A 26642-nucleotide genomic window follows, 5' to 3' on the forward strand; every position below is an offset into this window, starting at 1 on the left:
ACAACTTGTTCTGCCATTCCACAGTTGATGAGCATCCCCTCGATTTCCAATTCTTTGCCTGCATTAAAAAAGGTGCTATAATTATTTTTGTACATATGAGTCCTTTTCCTTTTATTTCTTTAGGACATAGACCTAGTTATAGTATGCACAATTATATAGCCCTTAGGGCATAGGTCCAAAATGTTTTCCAGAATGCTTGGACCAGTTCACAGCTCTATGAGCAGTGCGTTAGTGGTGCCATGTTATTGTTTAAAAGAACCTGCCCAGTCAGAGAATGGCATTTATGATAATTAGTTCACATTTCCACTGGGTTGTAAGGTTTATTAAATGCTTTTCTTCCCACAGCCTTGAGAGGTAGAAAGTACAGGTATTATGATCTGTTTTACAGAGAAGGACACTTTACAGAACTAGCAAGTGTCAAAACTGGGGATCACTGCACTCCAGGCTCCCCGTCTTCAAATCATCAGTGATCTTTAAAGACTTGTTTTCATGTATACTAAAAATGAGGAGATTTGCCCTCTAGTGGTTAAATATGGACATATCTGCAGTGCCTTGTTGGAAGGGAGATCTCGACGTAGCCCCTGATTTCTGTCCTGCTTGTTTGTGGCCAATGACTTTTTACTGTTTCATAGAATCATGGAGCTGGTACCATTCCTACTTCCTGTCAGATAGAGGGCAGCCTAGTCATTAGATCTTCACTCTCTTCTTGGCCTTGCCATTGGTGAATGAAATGGAAGCTGATTTCTATTTTTCTGAACTTCCTTTTCATCATGATTTGGAGATGAAAATGGGGTTCTTTGTCTCTGTCTCATGTGGAGGTGGTAAATCTTGGTTGGATGACATTTTATACCAGAATGAGCCTTCTTTCCCATGAAGATGCAAGAGTGAGGAGTGAGATGGTCATAGGATCAGAGGTTAGATCTGGAAGAATTCTTAGAGATGATCTAACCCTAATTGTAAATAGAAATGAGGTCCAGAGAGGTTAAGTGGCTTGGCTAAGGTTATACAGCTAGTGAGTTAATAGGGCCATCATTCAAGAAACATTTATCAAAAGCCTACGACCATGTATACCATAAGATATTGGGCACCAAAGATACAAAGACAAAAGTTAAATAATCCCTCCACTAAAGGGATAAACATGCAGATATAAATATAGTGTAAGAAAAACTGAGCATTGTTATCTGGGGCATCAAAGAGGTTTTATAGAGGAGGTTGTACCTGAGCTCAGCCTTGAAGGAAGTTGAAGACTCTGAAAGGCAGATGTGAGAAAGAAAGCATAGAGTAGAGGCTGTAAGAATGTACAGAGGCAGAAGATGGAGTGTTGGGTTGAGACAACGTTAAATAGTGTAGTTTGACTCAATTATATGGATGGGTTGAGAATGAAATAAGGTTACAAATATAGGAGAGAAGCATATTATGAAGGCAACTTAAATGCCTATCCAAGGACTTTTAATTTTATACTATAGGCAAGGTGGAGCCATGTAAGATTTTTGAGCAGAGGAGGTAACATGGTTAGAACTGTGCCTTAGGAAGATTATTTTCTCAACCGGGTGGAGGATGGACTGGAAAGGGGAGAGACTTGAAGCAAGGAGACATCAATTAGGATGCTATCCTAGTAGGTCATGTGATATAATAATGTACTAAGGTAAGTAGTTTGAATGAATATGAGACAAATATAGAGATGTTGCAGAGGAAGAGTTTGATGAGCATTGGCAACTGCTGGATATGATAGGTGAGGGAGAGAAGAGTCAAGGATGTTTCCAAGGTTATAAAACTGGGTGGCTGGAAAAATGGTGATTCTTCTGCCATCCATCATCAGCATTTCACCCATACCCGTCTCCATGCTCATGCTCACTCTTATCCGTTCTTTGTTCCTTCCCCAAGGAAATCCAGCTTGCTCCTCCCCATTTTATGGTCCTTTGCTTTTCTCACCAGCCTCAGCTCATTTTGAGGCTTACTCCTCCTGGCGTTATTCTTAGAGGACCATTTTACATGTTTTCATTTATCTGCCATAATCCATCTTTGCAACTATCTTATGTCTGTGTCTTTAAATTTTGAATTGTCTGAGAACTTTCCTGTGCATCTTTGTCACTCACTTTCAGTAGTGTGCTCTCAAACATTTAGCAACAGGTGATATGCAGGAAAACATTTAACAACAAAATATATGGGACATACTTTTAAGATCAGTCTACATTATTAATATTTCCTCTATCACTTTTCAATGTCTAGACAACCAACAAAACTAACTCAAGCCCTGATTTGTAGCATTTTCTGATTTCTGAGGTATGAACGACTCACGTTGAAAATTGAACAACCTTCTCTCACAGACTTGTACATGGTGGCATCAGTGTACTACTGGACTCATTTCAGACAAGTGCCCTTTCTTTTCTACTCATCACAATTGTTTCTCTTTGGTTTTTTGGGGTTTGTTGCTTTGCTTATTTGGAGTCTTATTCTTGAAATCTTATTCATCCTGGCTAAAACTCCCCTGCAGAATTTTAGTGCACAGGCTCCTCCTTTTCCTTTTTCAGAACTCTTAGATATTTGCTCTCCCTAAATCTAAAGTACACATCAGATTATGTTCAACTTTCCTCACTTCTGTCACAAACTCAGAAATGGAGTAGTCACTTCCCTTGTAGGTAACATCATTTCCACCGCCATAATCAGATCCAATCTGTTGTTAGGAATGAGATCCCAGAGTCAAATTTTTTCTTGTTATCATACAAATTGTTCTCCGGGTTCTGCTTACTTCATCTTGCATCAGTTCATATAAGTCTTTAGGTTTCTCTGACACTCTCCCACTCATTATTTCATATAGCACAATGGTAGCATTCCATTATATTTATGTATCATAATTTGTTGAGCCATTCTCCAATTGACGGATACTTTAATAGTTTTCAGATTCTTGCCATTACAATGAGTGTGTGTGTGTGTGTGTGTGTGTGTGTGTGTGTGTGTGTGTGTGTGTGTGTGTGTGTGATGGAAATGGGTCTCCCTTTTTATTTCTTTGGGGGATAGACCTAGAAGTGTCTAGGTAAGCATGTGATATTTTTAATAACCTTTATTAGTTTTGCTCTGTTTCTGGCCAGGAGCCCATCATTCCTACATTTTAAGCCATGGTTCAGAAATCCAAATTCCTTCTCAGATGCTATATTCTTAAACAGCTGTCTGCTTATGTATGTATATGTGGATGTAGTCATGTGTATGTGTGTGTGTGTTTATTACCAAACTGAAATTGATGATACATCATCTTGAATCCATAATGGGTAAAATAGGTATTAAAATGTAGCATCAAAATGAAACCATCTTCTAGACTTTCCATTTCTGTTTTCATCTGCCCGACTGTATCTGAGAGCTAAAAAGCCCAAGGAAAAGGAAGCTAAGGAAATGTAATTCTTTCTGCCAACCTAGACACCTGGAACTTGAGTCTAGAAATCCCATGTAGTCACTGTTAGCTGTGTGGAAAGAGTTGTCTAAGAATACTGAATTAACATTCTGTTTCTCATCCTTTCCCACTTGCCTAAAACAGTCTGCTCATACTTGTTGCCGTTGCTTCTAAACAGTCTCTATGTTGAATAGTGTGGAAGCAGACTCATCCACTTTAGAAATCTGTGATATAATTAAGGGATAATATTTGTGTCAGAAGAGACGACAGCAGTAAACACCTTCTGTGAGTGACTCACACGGAAGAGGGTGTTTGATGGAGGTGTTTGTTTTTGTTTTTTTTTCAAAGAATATTACAAACTGAGATGTTTGAAAGAATCACAGAATCAGAACCAGACCGTCTCAGAGTTGGAACAGACCTTAAGGACCATCTAGTCCAACTCAGAAAATACCCTCCAAAAAATCAGCCCTAACAGATGGCCACGCGTGCAGCCTCTGCCTGGCTTATGGGAGCCGACATTGAATAAAACGTATCTGTCAGCGAAGGCTCCAACAAGGGATAAGACAGATGCAAATTTGTCTCAATTCACAGTTACTATCTTACTATAGAACATGGGGATTGTGAAGGGGTCTCGTATTAAGGGTAAACATTAGACAAAGGGGACCAATGGCCAGAGATGTCAGAGATGTCAGAGATGGAGGCTGGGGGTGGAATGTCTGGATGTCAAAGTCCAGAACTAGTCCTGGGTTCTGGGTTCCATCAAGGGTATCATGAAAAAATCTAATTAGAGTTTAACTATAGTTCTATTATATAATTATGTAAAATTTAGGTATACAGAGGTTCATAGGTTCTAGAGCTTTCTCTAGTCCAACATCCTCATTTTACAGATGATTCCATCCAGCAAGTCTTTGTTCAGTGCTTACTTTTCTGTGTGTTAGGAGCGCAAAAACGAAACAAAAAGAGTCATTTCTCTAAAGAAACTTATGTTCTTCTAGGGATACAACATGTAGACAGAAAATCACATGCACTATAATGTCACACACATATGTGTATATATACATATATAAATAAAAGGTGTATCTATTTTTATAATACAAATGTAAAAAACACGATGTATATACTGTGCATACATTACATACAATGTGTATGCATATGTATGTGTTATTATGTATATGTTTTATGTGTAAATATGTATGTAAAACATGGTAATTTGAAGGAGAGTTAACCTCATCTGAGGTCATACAGGTTGCAAATCTCAGAGCCTATATTCAGACTCCAGACTTTTCAAATCCAGTAAACTTGCCACTTACATCAGGCTGCTTCATATTTCTGGTGTTTTAATGATAATGATTATTTGATCATACCCAACTATATAAGGTTTTAAAGCAAAGAGCTTCACTGACGTCCTTGTTGGACTCTCATGACTAACCTTTTGAAGTAGGTCATATAATTGTTACCTCCATTGTATAGATGAAGAAACTGAAACTTACCCAAGTCTCCGGTAAGCCAGAAAGGGGAATTTTGGAACCCAAGTCTCCCTGACTCCAATTTCAGCATTCTACTTCATGCCTTAAATGTCATCTCATACTTTTTGGAAGGACAATATTGTACTTTTAGAGTGAATATATTGGATAAAGTGTAGCCTGAAGGAAAAGGTTCACCATTTTCTTCTTTTAAAAAAGTTATTCCTCTATTTTCTACTCCCTTCACATACCTATTATTTTCTCTGAACATCTTCCTATTTGTGATATGCAAATGTTTTCCACCTGTAGGTGGAGCTAGTGGTCCCTCTAAGGGACCCTTCTTCACATTTCATTTGAAATTGGTATCATTCTTGCCTTCCACCTCTGAAGTTGAAACACTGCTGAGTTTATGAGGTTCTAAGGCCAAAGGCATCCAGTGTTTCCAGTTAAGTCTTTTAACAGGTCATACCTTCTCACTGCCCCCTTCTTGGATGACCATGTATGTTCCTCACCTTCCCTCTCACCCCCATTTCTCTCTTGGTCTAGCTCACTTTTCCAGCTTCTCTGCAAAAGAAGTATTAATAGAAATCACATGAAAAACTCAGGGGAAAAACAAAACCCGAGAGAAGCTCCCTTACCGTGGTTAGCACAGAGTAGGCAATGAATGTTGACTGATTGAAAAAGAGGTGCCTTTGTTGTGGCTGAGCTGCTTTGTATTTCCAGCTCCGTTGTCTATTAGGCTCTTAACTCCATGTTCTCAGGATGTTGTCCTGATCTCTGCCGTTTGACCTCTAACCCTAGGACCAGGGCTTTTTTTAAAAAAATGCTTCTTAATGAGTAATTTAGAATAAAACTTTAGGGCCATTTGTGGCAGCTGTGTGCCCTAGTGGAACATGCATTGGATCTGAAGTCAGAGCATGTTGGTCCAAACCTCAGTTGTTTCTGACTAGCTGTGGGAACTTGGGGAAAGTGTTTGCCTTTTGGGAGACCTCAGTTTCCTCATTCATAAAAAGCTGACTGGACTAGATAGTCTCTTAATGTACCTTCTAATCAAAAGAAAATTCTCCTTTATTTTTAAACACATTCAGTCCTGGGACTACCCTCTAGTTTTATTGCTTATTTTGGCTTCTTTTTCATTCTATAAATGCTGCCTGATTGATTGGTTTGGCATCTTTTTGTGCAGAAAATTGTGCCAGGAACTGGAACATATTCAAGGTTTAGACAAGACGCTATCCCTGTGTCCTTAATAGTCAGCTACTTCTTCTGTGTTTTGGAGGGAGATATTCCCCCCTTCTCTTTGCTTTTTCTTTGTTGTTTTCCGAGGCATGTGCTATATATAGTCACTGCCAACTTGACTGGAGAGCGGGATAATTATCCTAATCATAGCTAACATTCACATACCACTTTCAGAATAACAAAAAACTTTACAGACGTTGTCTCATGTGATCCTCTCAATACTCTGGTAAGGTAGGGTGCTGACGGTGGTGGTCGTGGTGGTTGCTGTTGTTTTAAACAGACAAGTAAACTAGGGTTTAGAAGGTCACGTGCTAGTATGTGACAGAGCTGGGAACTGATGACAGGTCCCTGATTCCAAATCTAGTGCTACCCCATGGACCAACTTTTGCAGACCTGAGCCTGATTGCTGTATTCCTAAAGGCATGACAGAATCCAGGATTTAAACCAGAATTTAGAATTCACTTCCTCTCCGGGGGGGAAGAAAGGGGAGAACAGTAATGTGAGAGTCACCTCTATAGAAATTGCTGTGGTTGACTGAAGAGAGACACTCAGGGACATCTTGGGAAATTCTCCCTTGAGTGTTGGGGTCTCAAAAACAAACCCATTAAACCATTTAATGATGGTGGGTTCTGAGCTTTGGAAGATGCTTGTTTAAGCCCTGCCTTAGTTGCTTGGGGCTGGCTGTAGGATTAGGCAGAGGCCCTTGGGTCAGGCTGCCCCCTTGCCCAGGCTTTGTAAAATCCATATGCCTATGGGAAGGACCACACCTTAAGTAGCTCTCAACTAACACTTTCCTTCAATGAACTTGTTTTATTGGGGATTGTTTCATTTTTATTTTTATATTCTCATCACCCCTATCCTGACATATCGTAGAATCTTAATAAACATTGGCGGATTCGTTATGTGCAGAGCACTGAGTTGGGTCCTTGAGGTGACATAAGATTTAGAATAGGATCAGACCCTATGTTCACAATAGTGGTTCACTGAGTGACAGCCTGAACTTTAATAATCTTAAAGCTGCAGAAGGACTTTCAGGCCACCCCGTTTATGCTCTTTAGGGACTCTACTTAGTTTATGACACCGATTGGTGCTGTTTCTCCAGAAAACCTTTTGAGGTTATATCCTGATTTCAGATAGGTGAGGTTGTCCCTTTAAATAACCTCTGAATACTATGAGGTGGTATTAGTGTAGTGTTAGTACTGTATTCCCCCACATGGTAGAACTGTGTTGAAAAATATTGAATGAATTAATGCAAATGAGAGAGACCTGAAGCCTGACCTCTGTTCTCTCTCCTTGTTCTTTTTGCAGTGGAGCCCAGGGAGAATATGCTGGATTGGCTGCAATCAAGGCTTACTTAAACAGCAAAGGAGAGCATCGCCGAATTGTGAGTGTGAACACAAGATAGGCTTGGGGGAGGGGGAGAGGCAGCAAAGGCATGAACCTGCCCAAGCCTCCTATCTCTGAAACGGGGGGTGGTGGCACTTGCCTTCCAAACATCTCATGGAGCCATTTGGAAGAACATAAATTCAATCGAAATTCTCCCAGCCTGCCTCTGGATTTCCTTAATAGTACCTGCCCAGCATGGTTTTGGGTGCACAATAATTGCTTAACGAATATTTGTTGAATGAAGGAATGAATCACTTCCTGGTAGGTAAAGCTCATGCCCACAGAGTATGCAGCAGAAAGAGAACATGGTTTTGTATTTTCTGCTGAGTGCTTTGATCTTACCCTGCCCTGCTGGCCTTCTCATGTGTCTCTGGCCTCCCGCTACCCTGAGTGCACGTTCGGTGCTAGTGAGCCAACATTGTGTAGGAGCTGCTGATACAATTGGGTTCTATTGTTTAGACCAGCAGGTGCTAAAGTCTTCTATGAATTTAGTTAATCTCTAACAGCAGTTGAATTATATATCCATTTGGCAGGGCATTGTATATCCCAAAGTTTTCAGATGTGGTAGGGAGACTAGGATCGGTTTGTAACTGATTCCGAGCTAGAACTTCTATTGAATTATTAATGAGACTACAAATGGCGGTGTGTCCAGATGGCTGTTGTTAGAGGGATGGCAATTGTGAGGGGATGGCGCATGCAGATGCGCGCACACTCCTGGTGGAATATGCTTACTATTCCCTTCATGGTTGATTTTGTTTGACCTAAACATTTAAAAAATTTCAAAATTTTCTCCTTAAAAAGCACAGTAAAAAGCAAAAAGAACATTCTGTTTTCTCTCTGTCTTTCCCCTGATCACTTCTCCTGCCCTTACGTGCCATTAATATGTGTCTTGATTACTTTGCCCTGGTTGAGGAATTGAAATTGGTTTAAAGACTTCTCCAAATTTGATTAAATTTTTTTTAATCACAAATTTGGGATTTTTTTATATCTTGAGCAAGAGCACAGCTCTCATTAGGGAATTCCAAAGCAAGTCAAAGCAAATCTAGTCTCCTTCTTCCCCAAGGACAAATGAGGGAATTGAAAATCAGTAATGATGTGTCTTGCCTAGGATCACATGGGTAGTTAGTGACAGAGCTAACAGAGTTAAGATCTTCTGACGAGTAACTCCCTCTGTCCTGTAGACCGTACCATGCTCCATGCTTCCCCCGCACTTCCACAAAACTTCTAACCTAATGCCACACAAATAGCCATGAATGTCCATGAATTGGGGAAACCAAAGAGAATGGTGAAGAAAGAAAATCAAAGACCTTGTAATTTTTTTAACCAGTTTCATTGGTTTATGGGAATATCAATGAATAACATTTTCAGCCATTTTTATTCTCTTATCAGAGCTGTCTTCAGCATTTGAGGTGAAGTAACTTTTCAGGGTTACCCAAGCCAGTATCTGTCTGAAGCAGGACATAATTTACGTTTAAGAAAAATCTCCTATGGCTCACTGGACCTCCTGCCCTTCCTTTCTTTCTTGTTCTACCTTTTGTGGTCCTACAAATTTTTTTTGTGTATAACATATTTCTCCTTTAGCACTCTCATCAACACTGTTAGAAATATCTAAGGCTTTATTCGGTTCCATTTTATTCTCAGTCATGTATAAGAGAAGTCCAGTCTTTTGTCTCCTCAATTCTGGGAACATGACGTTTTGTACTGCTGCACAAAAAAAGCAGGAACAATTCCTAATCTTTGTAAAAAGAGACGTAATAAGCTTGAAAGTCTGTGGCCCTTTCTAGATCAAAGGCTCCATTTGAGGCTGGCTTTTCCAGTTGTCAAAGGGAAAGATAAGGAACGACGTGTGCACTTGTGCAGCTGGGGAGGATTTTTTTTTCTCTCATATGCAGCTCTAACATAGCATGCTATAGTGACTCCCAAGAAATACATCTTCCTTTGGTAAGATCATGAAGCAGGGATGAATGTGGTTTAGGGAACCACTCAAGTTTCTTCTAAATATCTCTGGTGAAATATAGGGGGTTTGTGTGTGAGTGTGTGTGTGAATGTATGCATACATGCATCTATGTTCCAGGGATGTGCTGGACCCAGTTAGAACAACTGTGGAGAGCCACATGAAGAATTTTCATTGTGAGCATTTATATCTTAGACATTTAGAAATACCACAAATCAGGGCTTCATCTGTTGTTCTGTTGATTGTCTAGACTTAAGAAAGTGATAAAGAAAATGTTTAGTATCATTTATTTACTTAACTTATTTAATCACTTACATGTTAAAAAAAAAAAAAGTACAGTCCATTTGGGTTTTTTTGATGCAATGGGGTTGTGACTTGCCCAGGATCACACGGCTGAATTTGAATTCAGGTCCTCCTGACTCCATGGCCAGTGCTCTGTCCCTACCCCCTAGCTGCCCCTGCCATCTACTTTTAGTGAGCCAGTTATTAAACATTTTCCAGCACATCCTCCATTCATACATTCTGTCAAATGCTCAGTTACTAGTTAAGGAGGGAAATTAAATAGTAGCTGTTATAGTAACAGAGTTAATATTGTAGTTATCGTCATAGTAATAGCCGTGGTAGAGGTGGCAGTAGTAAATGATAATAATATTCATATTTAAAGGTTACGAAGCATTTTACATGAACTCATTTGAGCTGTGAAGTAGCTAGCACAGGCATCATTATTAATTTATAGGTGAGGAAGAAGTTCAGTGACTAGCTCAGGGTCCCATATCTGGTGTTAGGAGTGAGATCAAAACCTATGTCTTCCTGAGTCCAAGCCCAGACTTCTCTAAACTATGTTTTTGAAAAATTCTATTGAAAACATTAATAACGAATTGATATTCATATGACATTTGAGCCCTACAACATCCCTGTGAGGCAGGTGCTGTAATATTATGTACACATTATTATTCCGGCTTTATATATGAAGAAAGTGAGGCTTGTCCCTAGTTACAAGAGCTAGTAAGTCACAGACAGGTCTTGGACTCAGATATTTCTGACTTCGAGGCTGGCCCTCTGTCCAGGGTGCCACATCTAGATTGATTGCCCTTGTTTGTGAGATCATTATTCTTATTTAGAGAGGCAGTAGATGAAACACTGACCTTGGAGGAATATATGAATGAAAAAACAATTTTTTACACTGTGCAAAACCTTAGGGATACAAAGGGAAATGGGAAACAGTCTTTCCCACTCTAAGGGGTAGGGAATTTCTGCTGAGAGTCAGATGGAAAGACCCAGTGGATCCTGAGGATGCAGCAGCCACGTAAATGGTAATACATGCTCTTTAGTGCCATTTTGCTTGATAAAACCATCTCTGTTTCTTATGTTGGGACATATGATAGTGCTGAGGGTTTTAGTAATGAGCCTATTATTTTTTAGACTTGAAGTAGCTGTGGGTGCTGAGGAGGTAGGGTTACATTATTTTCAAAGGTAGTTACTAGGTCTTACCTCCATAAAGGTTGCCTCCATGATTGACAGTCAGGCTGGTAGGAGGGCTGGGCAAATGGTGGTGGTTGTGGGAGAAAGGGGGTGGGTGTTGCTAATCCTGGAGCTCTAGGGCTTACCTGGCCAATCAGTGGTGGCTGGTTAGTGGTTGGAGGTGGGAGTTCTCCTCCTGGACAAAGTCTGTGGGGTCCACAATGGAAACAGGGCCAGTAGTTTGGGGAATCATTCCAAAGACTCTAGGTCAGAAAGATCTATATTCAAATCCTGACCCTAACGCTAAATAGATATGTGACCTCTTTGTACATCAAGCAGATCCCTGGGCCTTGCCTATTAAGAGCTGTCCTGTAGAGAAAGTTCCCACACTGGAAGCATCCTAGTTTCACTTTTAAGGTCATCAGAGTGTGTATTGCTCTGATTCTTCACTCTGCAGTCACTACCTTTACATATGTCTTTGTGTTATTCATAATCATCCTTTCTGATGGCACAATCACCTGCCTTTTCATTTTCTATAATTCTGTTTTTCCCTAACAGGGGATTTTTAGGCATTTTTTGGTTTGTTTTGCTCTCGCAAATAAGGCCTTAATTAAGCTTATGCTTCATTTGTGTACCTTGCACATAGGTGTTCAATAAATATTAATTAAGTAATTACCGTGCTGAAACTGGAAGATTCTCTGTTTTCCCCCTTGTTTTCTCATAACTTTCAGCGCATCCTAGGTTAGCCAGTGTTTGCGTGAACCCAGAAAACAGGGAATGCTTTTTTAAGCAACGATGGATTTGACATTTAAGTCTGAAGGATTTTGCTTGTGGCATTGTGGTGTTTCTGATTAATTGAGTTTATAGAGTACCTCTATCATGGCAATGTTTGAACAAGTGAAATTGAACTTAGGGAAAACCAGCTGACTCATTTCCCTGGGGTAGCAACAGACTTTTGATCTAGAAAACTCAGATGGGAAAGAAGTTACGTTTTTCAGTTCACCTCCATTGTATTTACATGTTTTCTGTATAAGACAAGATTGAAATGAGGCCGTAACAGTTTGGGGGGGGGGGGTTGAATGGGAGAGGGGAAGTTGTACTAATATTCTGAACATCTGCACCATCTTTAAGAAAAATAAAACATTGAGGGGGAAGGAACTGAAATTAAAGCCACTCCTCTCGCCTCTGAACAATTTGTAAGCAAGAGAGCTTATCAGCTCATAGCTTACAGCTCATTATAACACACCATTCAATGGGCCACGCTGGAATAAAAAAAAGCCCCTCATGGTAAGTATTTGCGGTTCATTTCGTTACTGTTTGTGCCAGACACATCTGGATGAATTTTTCATTCTTCCTTAACATTACTTCTTTATAAAAGGACGATTATAGGCTTTTTTTTAACCTTCATTCTTCTCTCCTCCCTGCCCACTTTTCATTTTCTAAGGTCTGCCTCATTCCTAAGTCTGCACATGGCACCAACCCTGCAAGTGCCCACATGGCAGGGATGAAGATTCAGCCAGTGGAGGTGGACAAAAATGGGAGTATTGACCTTGTGCATCTCAGAGCCATGGTGAGTATAATTCCTACTGTTAATGACTCTTAGAGGCTTTGGATGAGGAAAGGGGGCAAGAAGGGGAAGGGCATCTGAGAATGCCTTCTCTTCACCTTGGGTTCCTAATTTCCAACTGGCATCTGTCTTCTGAGCAGATTTAGGGAAAGTGACCCAAAATTAGAAGCCAACAATCCACACTAACATGTAAGAAAGTGGCAGGAAGGACTTTTGGCTCTGGATTCACTTGCCCCTTGACTTTCCCCCTCCTCTTCTCCAGTTTAGAGAAGTGTGGTGAAGATTATTAGACTGTATCCCCTCCTCTAATTCATGAATTTAAGGAGTCTGTTTAAGCAAGTCAGTCTGGTCTTTAGCAGTCTAAGGTTACTCTGATCTGCCTCCTTCTCTCCTCACCCCTTCCTGCTTTTAAGGTTGGCACACATATTTTCAAACCTTCTGTTCAAGACTTGTGGTGGGAATAAAACATCTTTGCAAATTACCCAGATGTCTGCAGCCCGGCTTCAGCCTTCACCTGCTGAAAGTTTCAGGCTGCCTTCCTCCTTCCTCCCTCCCCCCACTCCCAAATCCCTGGTAAAGACGTTGCTTAGCAACCATATCTTCTTGCTGCCAGTAGGCTAGCAAGCCGGGGAATCTTGAGAGTGTGAAGAAAATCAGTTGAATAGATTTGCCTGTTCAGGTTATTAGGCTGAGGGGCTAGGAGCTTCCTCTGGCTGCCTTCCAGGGGAAAGAGAAGATTCCACAGTTCTGCACATCCCTTCTAGCCCACCCCCATCTTTCTCTTTCTTTTTCTTTCCTCTTTCCTTCTTCCTTCCTTACTTTCCCTTCCTTCATTCCTTCTTTTCCATTTATTCCTTTTCTCTTTTCTTCCTTCCCTCCCTCACTCCCTCCTTCCCTTCCTCCTTTCTCCTTTCCCTCCTACCTTCCCTCCTTTCTACCTTCCCTCCTTTCTACCTTCCTTCCTTCCTTCCTTCCCTCCTTTCTTCCTTCCCCGGATCTCTCCAATTTGAAGGTTCTTTGCCTTTGGGTGCATTTTATAAGACCACCAAATGTAGGATGTAATCATTTGTTTTTTGGTTTTTTTTGGCCCTTACTTAATTATCCCATGAACCTAGGTCTAATAGCTTGACTAAACCTATTTGCTTTTCTGTGTATCTGTGATTTATCGGGAGGCCAAGGCTAAGAATTCTCCTTCATTTCTCTTCAGAGAAAGAAGAGAAGGAAATACCAGGGTGGCTGTGGGGGTGGGGGTGTGGGGTGGGAGGGATGAGGATACCAGATTCACTCTACTCAAATAAAGGAGAGTGGAAGGTTGAGACAGTAATAATGATTCGGTGCCTGTTGTCTTTTTAATTAGGCCTATGATTCCTTTGATTAATAAGGAAACTTGCAGTGAGGAAACACTGGATCAGCCATCCCCAGCACTTAGGTTAGTGCTTGGCACATTAGGAGGTGTTCAGTAAATGCTTACTGGCTGACCAGCTCACCTTATAGACCTAACAAGTTGCAGGGCAGTTAGACTAAATAAGTATTTGACTGTTATTTGGATTTTACAAATTTACAAATGAAGACTTGAGGCTTGGGTGAAAGGATTTGCCCAAGTCATGACCCATGAGGTGGTGAGTAGCCAAGCCAGGATTCACATCCAGGTCTCTTGACTCTGGGTCCTCCGCTCATTTCCATGACACCAAGAAAATCAGATTAAAAAACAAACCAACCAACCCTGCTTTAGAGATTTGTGTCCAAAAATATTGAGCAAATCACATCAACCTCCTCCAGCTGAGGCTGTTCAGAACTAACTAGAAGAGGTGTTTTTGGTTTTCTTTCACAGTATCTTCATGCAGGCATAGGGGGAGGGGGTAATTGTGGCTGAGATGTCCTTGCTACTCATGGGAATTCAGGCAATTTTAAGAAGAAAAATTCTAAGACTGTTGTCATAATAGCAGCTAGCATTTATGTTTTACTTTTAGATTCACAAAGCATGTTACAAATATTATCACCTTTGATCCTCACAACAGCCCTAAATAGTGGATGCTCTTATTACCTCTATTTCATAGATGAGGAAGTAGAGGCAGAGCATAAATGACTTTCCCAGGGTCACACAGCTAGCAAACGTCTGAGGGAAGGAATGAAATCAGGACGTGCTGACTCCAAAGTCCAGTGCCTGATCGGTTGCTCTACCTACCTGCTTAGGTATCGTAGAAAAGGTGTTGCTTTTGAAGTTGAGACCAAGTTCCTGTTCCCATCTCTGCCTTTTCTTCACTGTGTGACCTTGGACAGATCACCCAGTCATTTTGGACGTCAGTTTCCTCATCTGTAAAATGAGGAGTTTGGACTAAATGACCCAGATTCTAAATTCTGTGACGCCATTTTCCTTTCTATTCAGGAGATGCAAGTGGTTTATTTCCCTGCACTTTTTCTGTTCTATAGGTAGATAAATATAAAGAAAACCTGGCAGCCATCATGATCACTTACCCATCTACCAATGGAGTATTCGAGGAGAATATCAGTGATGTGTGTGACCTCATCCACCAACATGGAGGCCAAGTTTACCTGGATGGAGCAAACATGAATGCACAGGTGCGACGGTCTATGCCTTCCTTTTCATTCCTTCTTGGTACATCTCCTCATTACCACCGGAGTCTAAGATTTCAGGAGCCTCCTAAAGGATCTTTTATTCTCTCTCCAGATCTTTTTCCTTACTCTTGCTACAATAGTTTTTCTTAAAATTAAAATTTTTTTGAAGCTTTTGTTTTTAAAACACCACTGTTCTGAGATATACTTACTTTAGCCTCTCACCTAGTCATGCTTCCCCCTTAACAAGGGGCAAGCAGTTGAGCAAAGCTAATGAATATAGTGAACACATGTGAGAGCACGTGCAACATTCTGCATTGATTGTCCCCGATCTCCGAGAAAAGGTCAGAGTTGCCTTCATCTCTTTTCTGGGGCCAAGATTAGTCATTGCACTTGCACAGCTTTTAGTGTTCGTTTTATTTAGGTTCTCTTAGTTTTTTCTGTATTGATGAATAATCTTTTTTTGTATCTAGATCTAGTCTGGTTATGTCCTTGTTCGTCAGGGTTTTTTGGTGGCTGCCTACTGCCTACTGCTTTCCATTTCCTTTGCCTGGCAGTCAAGATCCTTCCCAGCCTGATTTTTGAGGCTCTATCTCATCACTCTATGACTTTCTCTGTTGCTGACGGCGTAGCATGACTTTGCTTAGGCTGCGTCTGACTCCCAGAAGATCTTTCCTCCCTGGCTTTGCCTACTGAATTCATTTTAAAGGCCACCCCCCACCCACCATGGAAATTCCTCTTTTCCCCCAGGACTTTATGTAACAACTGTGTTTTGAATTTGTCTTGTAAATGTTGTATTTCTGTTTAAGATCTTGGTTTAGGAAAGGGACTAACCCTTCCTTCACGGACCTGACAGACTAATGGGAAATGTGTATTGTCTAAATTTTATATCTTCACCAATACCTAGCATATTAATCTGCCCACAGTAGGTACTTGATAAATGTGTTTTGCATGGATGAATGTAAAAGAGTTCTCTGTGAATTCTGAGTCATCTCTGATAAACCTGCAATTTCAAGGCAAAAAAAAAAATCGTACTTTATTTTTCTTCTTACTTCCTACATTGGTTGAATTTCATAGATTTAGACCTGAAAGGGGCCTTGGAGATCATCTAACATACCCTTTCCTTTTGTGGATGAGGATCCTAAAGGGATTAAGCATCTTCCTCCTACAGGTTTTCAGTACCTGAGCTAGGATCTGAACCCAGGTCCTCTACCTTCAAAGATTACATCCCACTGCCTTTTTTCTGTATTCTCAGCTCCCCATTTCAGTAGGGTATCAAATACTGGAGTCCTGCTGGGAAGGAATCCAAAATGGATATTTCTCCAGCAAGCTTGGCCGGTGGTGATGGAGCCCTGTGGGGGCAGCCTCTGGGGGCAGCCTCTGGCCAGATGAGCTGCTAGAGCCCCTTCCTGAGCTCGAGGTACTTGCTGACTTCTCAGTGGCCTGAGGCTCCATCATCTACTCTCTCAGCTGCTCTGCTTTTCCATCTGTAAAGTAGAGATGGCTGTGCATGTCCTAGGGGGTGACGCTGATGATTTCTTCAGTTTTTGTAACATGCTCTGCTGATAAAACACAGTAGGGAGTGGGAGACAATCCTGAGCTGCTCAATAGTCTCCTGAATACAGTGAGCTTTCCCCCACCCATCATCCCCCTCCCTTCTCTATGTTTCCCACTGACTCTTTTTAAAGATACAGTGCACTGACAGCATGTTGCTTTGTAGTCTTAGAGACAGAATACCTAATCCTGGGCCCATTCCTTTGTTAAGTATGGAAGCTTAGTATGGTCACCCTCTGCTGTGTTCAAAATAGGAATGACTGTGAAATGACTTGAACTGGCATTGAATTTTGGAGTATGCAGTGAGAATTATCTTTGTCCTAGCTTATTGGGACAATTTATCATTTATTTCCAGGCCATTTTCTTCCTAACAGGGAGAGGCACCCTGGATTTAAATCTCAGCTTTTCTTCTCACTACCTACAAGATCTTAGAAAGTCCATTTCTCTCGGAATTTCCTCAACCGTAAAAATGAGATGGTTTTGGTGGGAGATTGTTGAGGGCCTTGAATGCCAGGATATGCAGTTTGAATATTCTGGAAGCAGTTAGAAGTCTTTGTGTAGAAGAGTACTGCGATGAAAACTGTGCATAAAATGGGTTGTATAGTGGTTGTACAAAGGATGGAAAACTGCATCAGAGGGAGAGATTAGAGATAAGACCTGAAAGGAGGCTCTTACAGGAAGGAATGTTAGTAAGCATCCTCAGCACCTGTCACAGGACGGTGTTAAGAGGAACATGACAAGGATGGCATGATCTTGGATCCCTTCCCTTCTCCAGCCCTTACTTTTCTCATCAGAAAGGATGAGAGAGCTGGACTTGATGACCACTAAAGATCCTTGTGACTCTACATTCTATGATTCTAGAACCTTTCCATCCTTAAGTCTTTGATGGATAGTCTTTGGTGGTTCACTCCTTCTAATTAAGCTCTCCTAGCCAGTTGTGTAAAGGCAGCTAGATAGCTCGATGGAGAGAGTGCAAAGTTTAGAGTTAGGAAGATCCAAGTTCAAATTTAGCTTCAGATACTCACTAGCTGTATGACTTTGGGCAAGTTATTTAACCTCTATTTGCCTTAATCCATTGGAAAAGGAAATGGCAAACTACTCCAAGTATCTTTGTGAAGAAAACCCCATGGGCAATACTGCCATGCTGTGGTCCATGGGGTCACAGAGTTGGGCATGATTGAACAGTGATAAGCCAATGTGTGTGTCCCCAAGAAACATGTCAAACTTAATTAAAAAGCTAGCTAGACTGAAAAAAATATTCTAGGGATGTGTTCCCAATAACAAGTTGGTAATTTTTGCCACTTTGGAAAATTGAGACCTTTTCCTTTTCACATAGACCTGATCACTGAGTATGTAACTGAGCATCAGCTACACAAAAGCCTAGGGGTTAGACCTATGATTTCATTGATAGGGAACTCTCAGGTTAGGAAGCTCCTTCTACTAACGCAGGTCAGCATAACTGTGGAGAGTGCTCTGGGGGCAGGTAAGTGATGAAATGACTTTGCTTAGGTGACAAGGCAGTGGGTATTAGATGTCAGTTTTGGACCTAGATTTTCCTGCCTTTGAAGCTAGCTCTTCAGCCACTATACCATTCTTCCTCTGAACTGTCAATCAGTCCATCTATGAACAAATGTTTTTAGTGCCTGCTATGTGCCAGGTAATGCTCTAGGTGTTAGGTTCACAGATACAGTAAATAAAATAAGCCCCATGTAAATCTATATCATATATGCAAAACATATCTCTCTCTCTCTCATTTGTGTATCTTCAATTCTCCCTTTAAGCAAGCACATCTTCTTGCTTTTGTAGCAACCCTAAGCCTACCTGATTGTAGAGATGTCCAATATTAACTAAAGGGAAGGGTCAGTATTGATAAAATTTCATGAAAGCTCATAAGATGATCCCACTTTTGGCCATTCTCCCTAGATCAGCACTTTTGTCTTTCTCTGATGGGAGAAGAGGGTAGTGTGATCAACATTGACTTCCTACTGCTGATTTACCAATGTCTTTGAACACCGCTTGTGCATGCACACAGGTGTTTACCTCTAAGCTTCTTTTGTGGGGTTGGGGGGGGGGGTGTTTCTTGGGTAGGAGGGGAGTTCTTTCAGCATCCAGTGATTGTTTCCTCTGATCTTTCTCTCTGACAGGTGGGACTCTGCCGTCCAGGAGACTTTGGCTCTGATGTCTCACATTTAAATCTTCACAAGACGTTCTGCATTCCCCATGGTGGCGGTGGGCCTGGAATGGGGCCTATTGGTGTGTGAGTTCCTAGGCATGGCTCTGGGATCCCAGTGGGAGGAATACAATATAACAGATAGCTGACTTGCTGATCTTTCTTTCTGAGGATTTGCCATGCCCTTTTCCTTTACCTATCTAGTTTTCAGACTGATGATAGGAAGACATAAATGAGATGACATTGGAGCAGAGTGGGAAGAGATCTAGAGCTGTTGTCAGAGGACCTGGCTTTGAATTCTAACTCTTGTTTTACTACTTCTGTCATCGTGGATAAGTCCTTTCCTCTCTCTCACTCCTAAAGCTCTTAAACCCATGAACCTAAAGGCAAGGTAGTTGCTGTAACCTATCTGTGACTACTCATGAAGGTAACAGAGGATTGCCGCGCCTATTTTCTTCTTCCCAAAAGCACACATAGAAATGTCGATCTTTGCCTTTGCAATAAGCACCAGTACTTCTTAACCATTTAAAACTCCTGTAGAGAAAAAGGTTGGTTGCTCATAATGGACCCTTATTGTATACAATTCTAGGATAGTCTAGTAATGAGGACAACAGTTTTCTCGAAATTAGCCTAAGTCTACAAAGTATATGGGTTTGATTTTTTTTTTGTTTTTGGAGACAGGGAAGCTAGCTGGTGCAGTAGATAGAAGACCTGAATTCAAATCTGGCCTCAGACACTTTCTAGCTGTGTGACCCTGGGCAAATCACTTAACCCTGTTTGCCTCAGTTTCCTCATCTGTAAAATAAGGTGAAGAAAGAAATGGCAAACTACTCCAATATCTTTGCCAAAAAACATCCCAAATGAAGACTAAACAACAATTTTTAGAGAGAGTTTTAGTTCAAACCAGATGTCCTTAGATAAATGTTGAAATTCTAAAGGACTGGCAGCTAGTAGAAGAAATGATTTAGATGCAAAATAATTAAGAATACTGAGCTTGGCAAGCAGGTCAAGAATTTGCATGGGCTGTTATGAATCGTAATTGGCATTTAGATAATAGGATTATTATATGATATATATTTATAGATGAAGAGAATCTTAGATATCATTGAGGTCTGTCCCCCCATTTTGCAGACTAATTAATGAACAAGTGTTTGTTAAGTGTTTAACGAAACCTAGAGAGGTGAAGTGATTTGCCAAAGGCCACACAGGTAGAATCACATCTCATATCCAATTACAGATGACATCCTATCGGTTGAATCTCTGCTACACAAGATATGTCCTTATTCCAGTTGTCTCCGTTACAGTACAAATCTTCATTATTACCTGCCTGGATGATTTCAGTAGGAAGGTCTTCCCACTTCCACCCCCTTCCCCTGCATTCCTTCCCACTACTACTGATAGAATACTTTATCATATTTAAATCTGATCATGTCGCTCCCACTTTGGTGGCTCCCTACAGTTAAGCGAACCCTTCTGTGCTTGCCATTCAAGGCCTTCTATCCTATTATTACAGTGACTTTCTAGTCTTATGTCCTATTATATCCTTCATGTGTCCTGTCCTTCTGTCAAGCTGGAGCACCCCCTGTTCTTCCATCAAGCTGGAGCGCCCCCAGTCCTTCCCACCACCTCCACGATCCCATACATCTTCTGTTTTCCTGTCTCTTTACCCATGTTCATGATGTTCCTTATGCGTGGAATATCCTCTTTGACTTCAAAACTCAACTCAAATGATACCTCTTCCACGAAGCCTTCCCTGATATTCCTGTTGGTACAGAATTTCCCTCCCTAGACCTCACGTAGATTTTTGTTTAGCAACCCTTCAGTATTCTGTGTTATAATTATTTTTGTATCTTTTGTTCTCCTGTTATAAGCCACATAAAGTTAAGGGCTGGGTCTTAGTGACCTTTTGTCCCTCTTTCTTCACTGAGCTCAATAAGTACTTGACAATGGGGGCATAGGTGGTACAGTAGATAGAGCACTGGTCCTGGAGTCTGGAGGACCTGAGTTTAAATCTGGTGTCAGATACTTACTAGCTGTGTGACACCTGGACAAGTCACCTAACCCCAGTTACCCCTTTTCCCCCACCCAAAGAAAAAGTGCTTGACAAATGTCTGTTGAATGAATGAATGAGAGTAGCCAAGTCAGTATTTGAGTTTAGGCCTTTTATCTATTCATGCCTAATTCCCTGCCCACAATAACCCAATGCTAGTGTCAGTAGATGAACTTCATTTCACATCTTAGTAGCTGTAGCATTTTTCTTATTGAATAAAAACGATGCCTTTTCCCTAAAAGACTCACAAATTAAGTGAAGCTTTTTTACCAAGCCACTGTTAACACTGACCAATGACTTGGATCCCCAGAATTCACCTTTCCTCAGCCTCAAGTCTCACTCTATATTTGATGAGCTGGGAGGAAAGGGCAAAACAAAGTACAAAGCCATACCAAACATCAAGAAATGCTTGTTAACTCACTCAGACTGTGAAATTGAAATTAACAGTGTGGACAGCCACTTCCTGAAGGCTTTGAAAAGAATATTTAGTTCCTTCCTCCAGAAATGTGCTATACTGCTGATGGGAGAGTGGGTGGATGATTGACCACTTACTTATGTAGCTCTGGACCTGTAATTAGGATTATTTATTTTACGATGGGGCTGCTAGATGGTTCCTGAATTCCAATCTGGCCTCAGACACTTACTAGTTGTGTGACCCTGGGAAAGTCACTTAACCCTGTTTGCCTCAGTTTCCTCATCTGTAAAATGAGTTGGAGAAGGAAATGGCAAACCACTCCAGTATTGTTGCCAAAGAAGCCCCAAATGGGGTCACAGAATTGGACACAAATGAGCACCAATAAAAATCTTAAAATGATTGAGCTCTCCTCCTCTTATGGGAGAATAAGGTGAACCTTTTCGCATTTGGACGGGGTTGTATATGTGGGCTCAAGCTTGTGCAAGGTTCTCAGTCTGCAGATGGAGAAGAGTATGGCGATGGTGGGAGGATCGTTCGGGGTTGTTTCTTGGCAGGATTCCATTTGGCAATGGAAAGACAGTTGAATTTGGAATGAAAGTTCAGATCCTGCCTGGTTCCTATCCTGACCCTGCTACTTGCATTCATTTGTTTCGATAGTATGAATGACTTTGAGCAAGCCCCTTTCCTTCTGAACCTCAGTTTCCTCATCTATAAAAGGAGGGGGTTGAGGGATGTAGAGGGCAAGGAGGGTTTGTTACTACAGTATGGTATAACAGTGGATATAAATATATGCATACATACACAGATATATCTTTATATACATATGCACATATTTGCATATATATATATATATATACATATATATATATACACAGCACTTTTTAGTTAACTATGTCTCCTTGCTTCCAGTCACCCAAGGAAGGCCTGAGTTCAAATCTGGCCTAAGAAAATTACTAATTGGGTGATCACCTGGGCAAGTCACTTGACATCTCTTTGCCTCAGTTTACTCTACTGTAAAATGGGGATAATAACAGGATTGTGTTGAAGATTTGTGCCAAGATGACTCTTGGCACATAGTTGGTGCTTACTAAATGATGGGTTCCTTCCTACTTCTTTCCTTAAATTCATTGGGGCATAGATTCTGAGTTAGAAGAGACTTTAGAGGTTGTTTAGTTCAACCCCCTCATTTTATAGATAAAGAAGCTGGGGCCAAGAGATTTAATTGACTGGACCAAGAACACACAGTAAGTGATGGACCTGCGATTCAAACCCAGATTCCCTGGTTCCATGATAGGGAAACGTGGTCCTTTCTTCTCTGCACTTTGTGGAATGTCCAGTGGCCAGTGGAAGGCACATGTGAATCCGTCCATATGAATACTAATGTACCCTTGCTGTGGTGGGGGGAGGGCATTAATGAAGAGTCATGTGACTTCTGCTGCAGAGTTTCCAGTGAGAGAGTCCTTCTCTTTGACTTCCAGGGCTTGTGACTCCTTTTTGCTTTCTACCCGAGAGTAAAAGCCGGAACCTTATTTAGCAGATAGGTGGTGCAGTGGATTGAGTGTTGGGCCTGGAGTCAGGAAGACCTGAGTTCAAATGTGACCTCAGACACTTACTGCCAAGTCACTTAACCTCTGCCTGCTTCAGTTTCTTCAACTGTAAAATGGGAATAACAGCACCTACCTCCTCGATAGCTCAGAGGATCAAATGGGATAACATTTGTGAAGCATTTAGCATAGTGCTTTGCACATAGTAGGCACTATGTAAATGCTAGTAATTATTAAAGCGGTTAGAGGGCTGGGCTTGGAGTCAGAAATCCCTGGGTTCAAATCCTAACTCTGACAGTTAGTTATCCGAGCCTGAATTTATCCTTTTGAGTAGAGGTTGGACTAGCGAGCCTCTAAAGTGCCTCCTCGCGTCAGGTCTATGATCCTTTGATCTCTTTCCTCGGTGTCAGCTATGGAAAGGAACTGCTGTATTTCTTTGTACATTTTTTCAACTTGGTTTTTTTTTCATTACCTAGGAAGAAGCATCTTGCTCCTTTTCTACCAAGCCATCCAGTCATCCCAATAAAGCTGGATAAAGATGGACATTCCTTGGGTACTGTCAGCGCTGCTCCCTGGGGCTCCAGTGCCATTTTGCCAATTTCTTGGGCATATATTAAGGTGAGGAATATATGCATAGTCAGTAGTATGGAGTGTATTTGTGTGTGCGTGCATGCGCGCACATGTGCATGTGCTCCCGTGAGTGTAGGCAAATAGGGATATGGTGGGTTGTACTTGGGGACCTGTGGGCAGGGGGCCCTTTTCTACTGGTTTGTAAATGAGGAAATTTTCTATTTAATCCAATTCAACAAACACATATCAAGTGTTCTCAGGCTAATGGTAGCAGGCTCTGTGCCCAAGGACCTGTGACAACAAAGGGAATAAGGTAAGGACAGAAGACAGGTCTTGGGAAATGGTGTGAGAGCAACTTGAAATGGGAGAGGTCAAGAGAAAAATGGGAGATGAAATCGTAATAGATAGTACAATTGTAGATTTAGAGCTGGAAGGAAACCCACAGGTCATCTAGTCCAATCCTCTTACTTTACAGGTGAGGAAATGAGGCTTTGCAGTGAGAAGTGCTTTGCTCAAGGTCATACAGATAATAAGTGGCAGAGCCAAAACTGAAACCCAGGTCTTTTGACACCCAATCCAGCACTCTTTCTATTATGCCATGTGGTGGTGAAAGGGAATCTAATGACAAGGCTAATGACCAGGGACCTCTGAAACTTGATCATGAAAGACCCTGAATGCCAGAAACAGGAGTTACTTAGAGAAACCATAAACTGATATGGGCCATATTGTTGGCAGGTGGATCTCAGTGATTTGAAAAATCTTTCCAGAGATGGTACCATGATGCTTCATCATCCCACATCCCCCACAGGTCCATTATTATACAGTTTTCCATTTGTGCTCTAAATATTGGGTAGAGAATCATGAGTACTGTAGAGTCCCTCTACATATGTAGAGTACATATGTCCCTCTGGGCTGGTAGTTGAGGTACAGACCCACACCAATTAGACAAGGTTAGGCTACACTGTTTGTGTCACCCATTTACCATTTTAAAGTAGCACCAGTGCTCATGGGTGCTGGAATAGATTGCCCCTGGGATCTCACTCCCAGCTCTAAATCTATGATCTTGTGAACTTCTTACCCTCACATATCATTCTCTGAGCAAAATCCCGAAATCACATTTGGATGGCCTTGCTCCTTATTTTACCTTATTTTACACTAAAATGTTTTACATTTACATATTTGGCAGTCTGCTGAAGTCAACCCCTTGCCAGAGTCATGTTTTTAAATTCCTAAAATAATACACAGGATTACAGAAGAAGCCAATTACATTAAATACAGTTATCAAAGAATTAAAAAAACACCCCACAAATTCATGGATCACAGGTTAAGAATCTATGTCTGAGATGATAAAGACAGACAGTACTGCAAAGTGTCGTAGAAACTTCCGTACTGATTCCCTTTGTATCTTCAGAGATGGGGAGCCGCAATCGTCAGAAAAATTAGACTTTCCCTGGAAGCTTTGCCTTTATTATTTGAAAAAATAAAGTGAAAGAGCTTATTGGAACTGGGTGTTTCTTTAAAAAAATTTAATTTGTAACTCCCATTCTGTTTTATCTTTTCCTGCATTGCCTCACTAACTGCCTGGTGAATGCAGCCAAATAGTTGATGAATAAATAGCGTGTTCTTACTCTGTAAGGGCTTTTCCCACAATAATCTCGTGAGGTAGGTAGCATAAGAATGATTACCCTCCTTCCCCTCCATTTTACAGATCAAAAGACTGACTTGTTGTAGGTCAGACAGTTAGTAAATGTCAGAGCTTTCAAACTTAAAGACAAGACTTCTGACTCTTAAGTCCAAGGCTCTTTCTCTTACCCTGCACTGTTCTAGTGAGGTCCGTTCATTGGAAACGAGTCATTGACTGTGGTCTCAGATAACCATGATGAATTAGTCCCTTGTTTTGAGCCATTAACTTTAGCACCTCCACTATCCACCCAGGGATTTTTTTAAAAAAGTTTTTTGTATGTTTCGTATAATTTTCACTTCTTGATAATCTGTTTATCCCCTTAGAAAAAATGGCTTGCCACACACTGCTTCCAGGAGCCAGGAGAGGGGAATGGAAAAGTAGGGAACAGTAGTTCACAATGTTTTCTGGTTTAGCCATTTTTCCCATCTCCTATTATAGTCCACGAGTTTCTTTTAAAAATATTTTAGTAACTATTTCAATATAATTGTTTTACTGGGTAATCCTATGCATTTTATTTGGCATTTAAAACAGTCTTGAGAAGGGGTGCATAGGCATCATTAGATCATCCAAAGGAGTGCATGGTTACACAAAAAGTCAAGGACCCCTGCCCTACTTGAGTGCCCACTCTGGATCTTAGTAAGATATGGCTCTTCTTTGCCTTAAAAACCCAGGATAAGGTGGGGGAGGTGCCCAATGGCACTGACCATATAAACTGCCATCATGTGACAGCAGGTGATCTGGTATACAAGGCAGGAATAATAAATAACCCTGGGTATCCCTGAAACAGTGCTACAAACAGTAAGAGCTCTGGGGGTTAAGAGGTTGTTAAGATTTGATGGATCATGGAAGGCTTCTGGGAGATGGAAATACACATATATCCTTGGCTGGGAAAATTAGATTTTTACTTTTCATATTATATTATAACAAATAATCAATTATCTGTCCTAGTGGAGGGGATCACTGGCATGGTTAATATAAGTGGTTCATGGCCCCGTCATGTTTATTACTGGAGCTGTAGGGGAAGCCTTTCAAGACATGGTTCAAGCACTGCCTTGTACATGAAGTCACGTCCATAAGCCTTTATTAAGTACCTACTACATTGGTGCTACTACACTGGCAAGTGTTGGACCAAGCCTTTCCAGATCCCCAGACTGCTAGTGTCCTTCCTTCCTAAGTACCTCATATTTATTGCTTCAGTATCTATTCTGTATGTACTTATATATGTCCATGTTGTCTTCCGTAATAGGATTTAAGCTCTTTCAAAGTACGGATTGTTTCATTCTTTGACTGCATCTCCAGTGCTTAGCACCAAGCCTGGACCACTTAGTAAATATCAGTTAATTGACTAGAAGGACCTTCTGAAGTTAATACTCCATTAATATATATAGGACAGGCAGCATGGTGTAGTAGATGCCTAGCTGGCTGCCAGGGAAGGAAGACCTAGGTTTTAGTCTCACCTCTGATTCGTAGTGGGTGTATGACTTTGGCAGGTGACAACCATTCAGTGCCATAGGAAATTCTTTTAAGACTATAAGGTACAGGGAAGGTCTCAGCCTGAACTGATAGAGAAAGCTGCTTCATCTGAAAATTCTGTATACCATGAAATCACAGGTCCATTCGTTTTGGAGG

At 41.1% G+C, this 26642-nt stretch overlaps 1 protein-coding gene across 2 annotated transcripts in view; it reads left to right on the plus strand.

The window, feature by feature from the left end:
• The window catches only part of GLDC (glycine decarboxylase), a 117061-nt gene that overhangs the window by 67885 nt on the left and 22534 nt on the right, over window positions 1-26642 (plus strand). For both annotated transcript variants that reach the window (XM_072596917.1, XM_072596927.1), the window contains 5 exons: window positions 7393-7468; window positions 12330-12455; window positions 14883-15032; window positions 18725-18837; window positions 23236-23377. In XM_072596917.1, coding sequence (XP_072453018.1) covers window positions 7393-7468; window positions 12330-12455; window positions 14883-15032; window positions 18725-18837; window positions 23236-23377 — 607 coding nt within the window. The remainder of the gene's footprint in view (window positions 1-7392; window positions 7469-12329; window positions 12456-14882; window positions 15033-18724; window positions 18838-23235; window positions 23378-26642) is intronic.

Source organism: Notamacropus eugenii, chromosome 1, assembly GCF_028372415.1.
Source record: "Notamacropus eugenii isolate mMacEug1 chromosome 1, mMacEug1.pri_v2, whole genome shotgun sequence".
Classification (NCBI taxonomy): Eukaryota; Metazoa; Chordata; class Mammalia; order Diprotodontia; family Macropodidae; genus Notamacropus; species Notamacropus eugenii.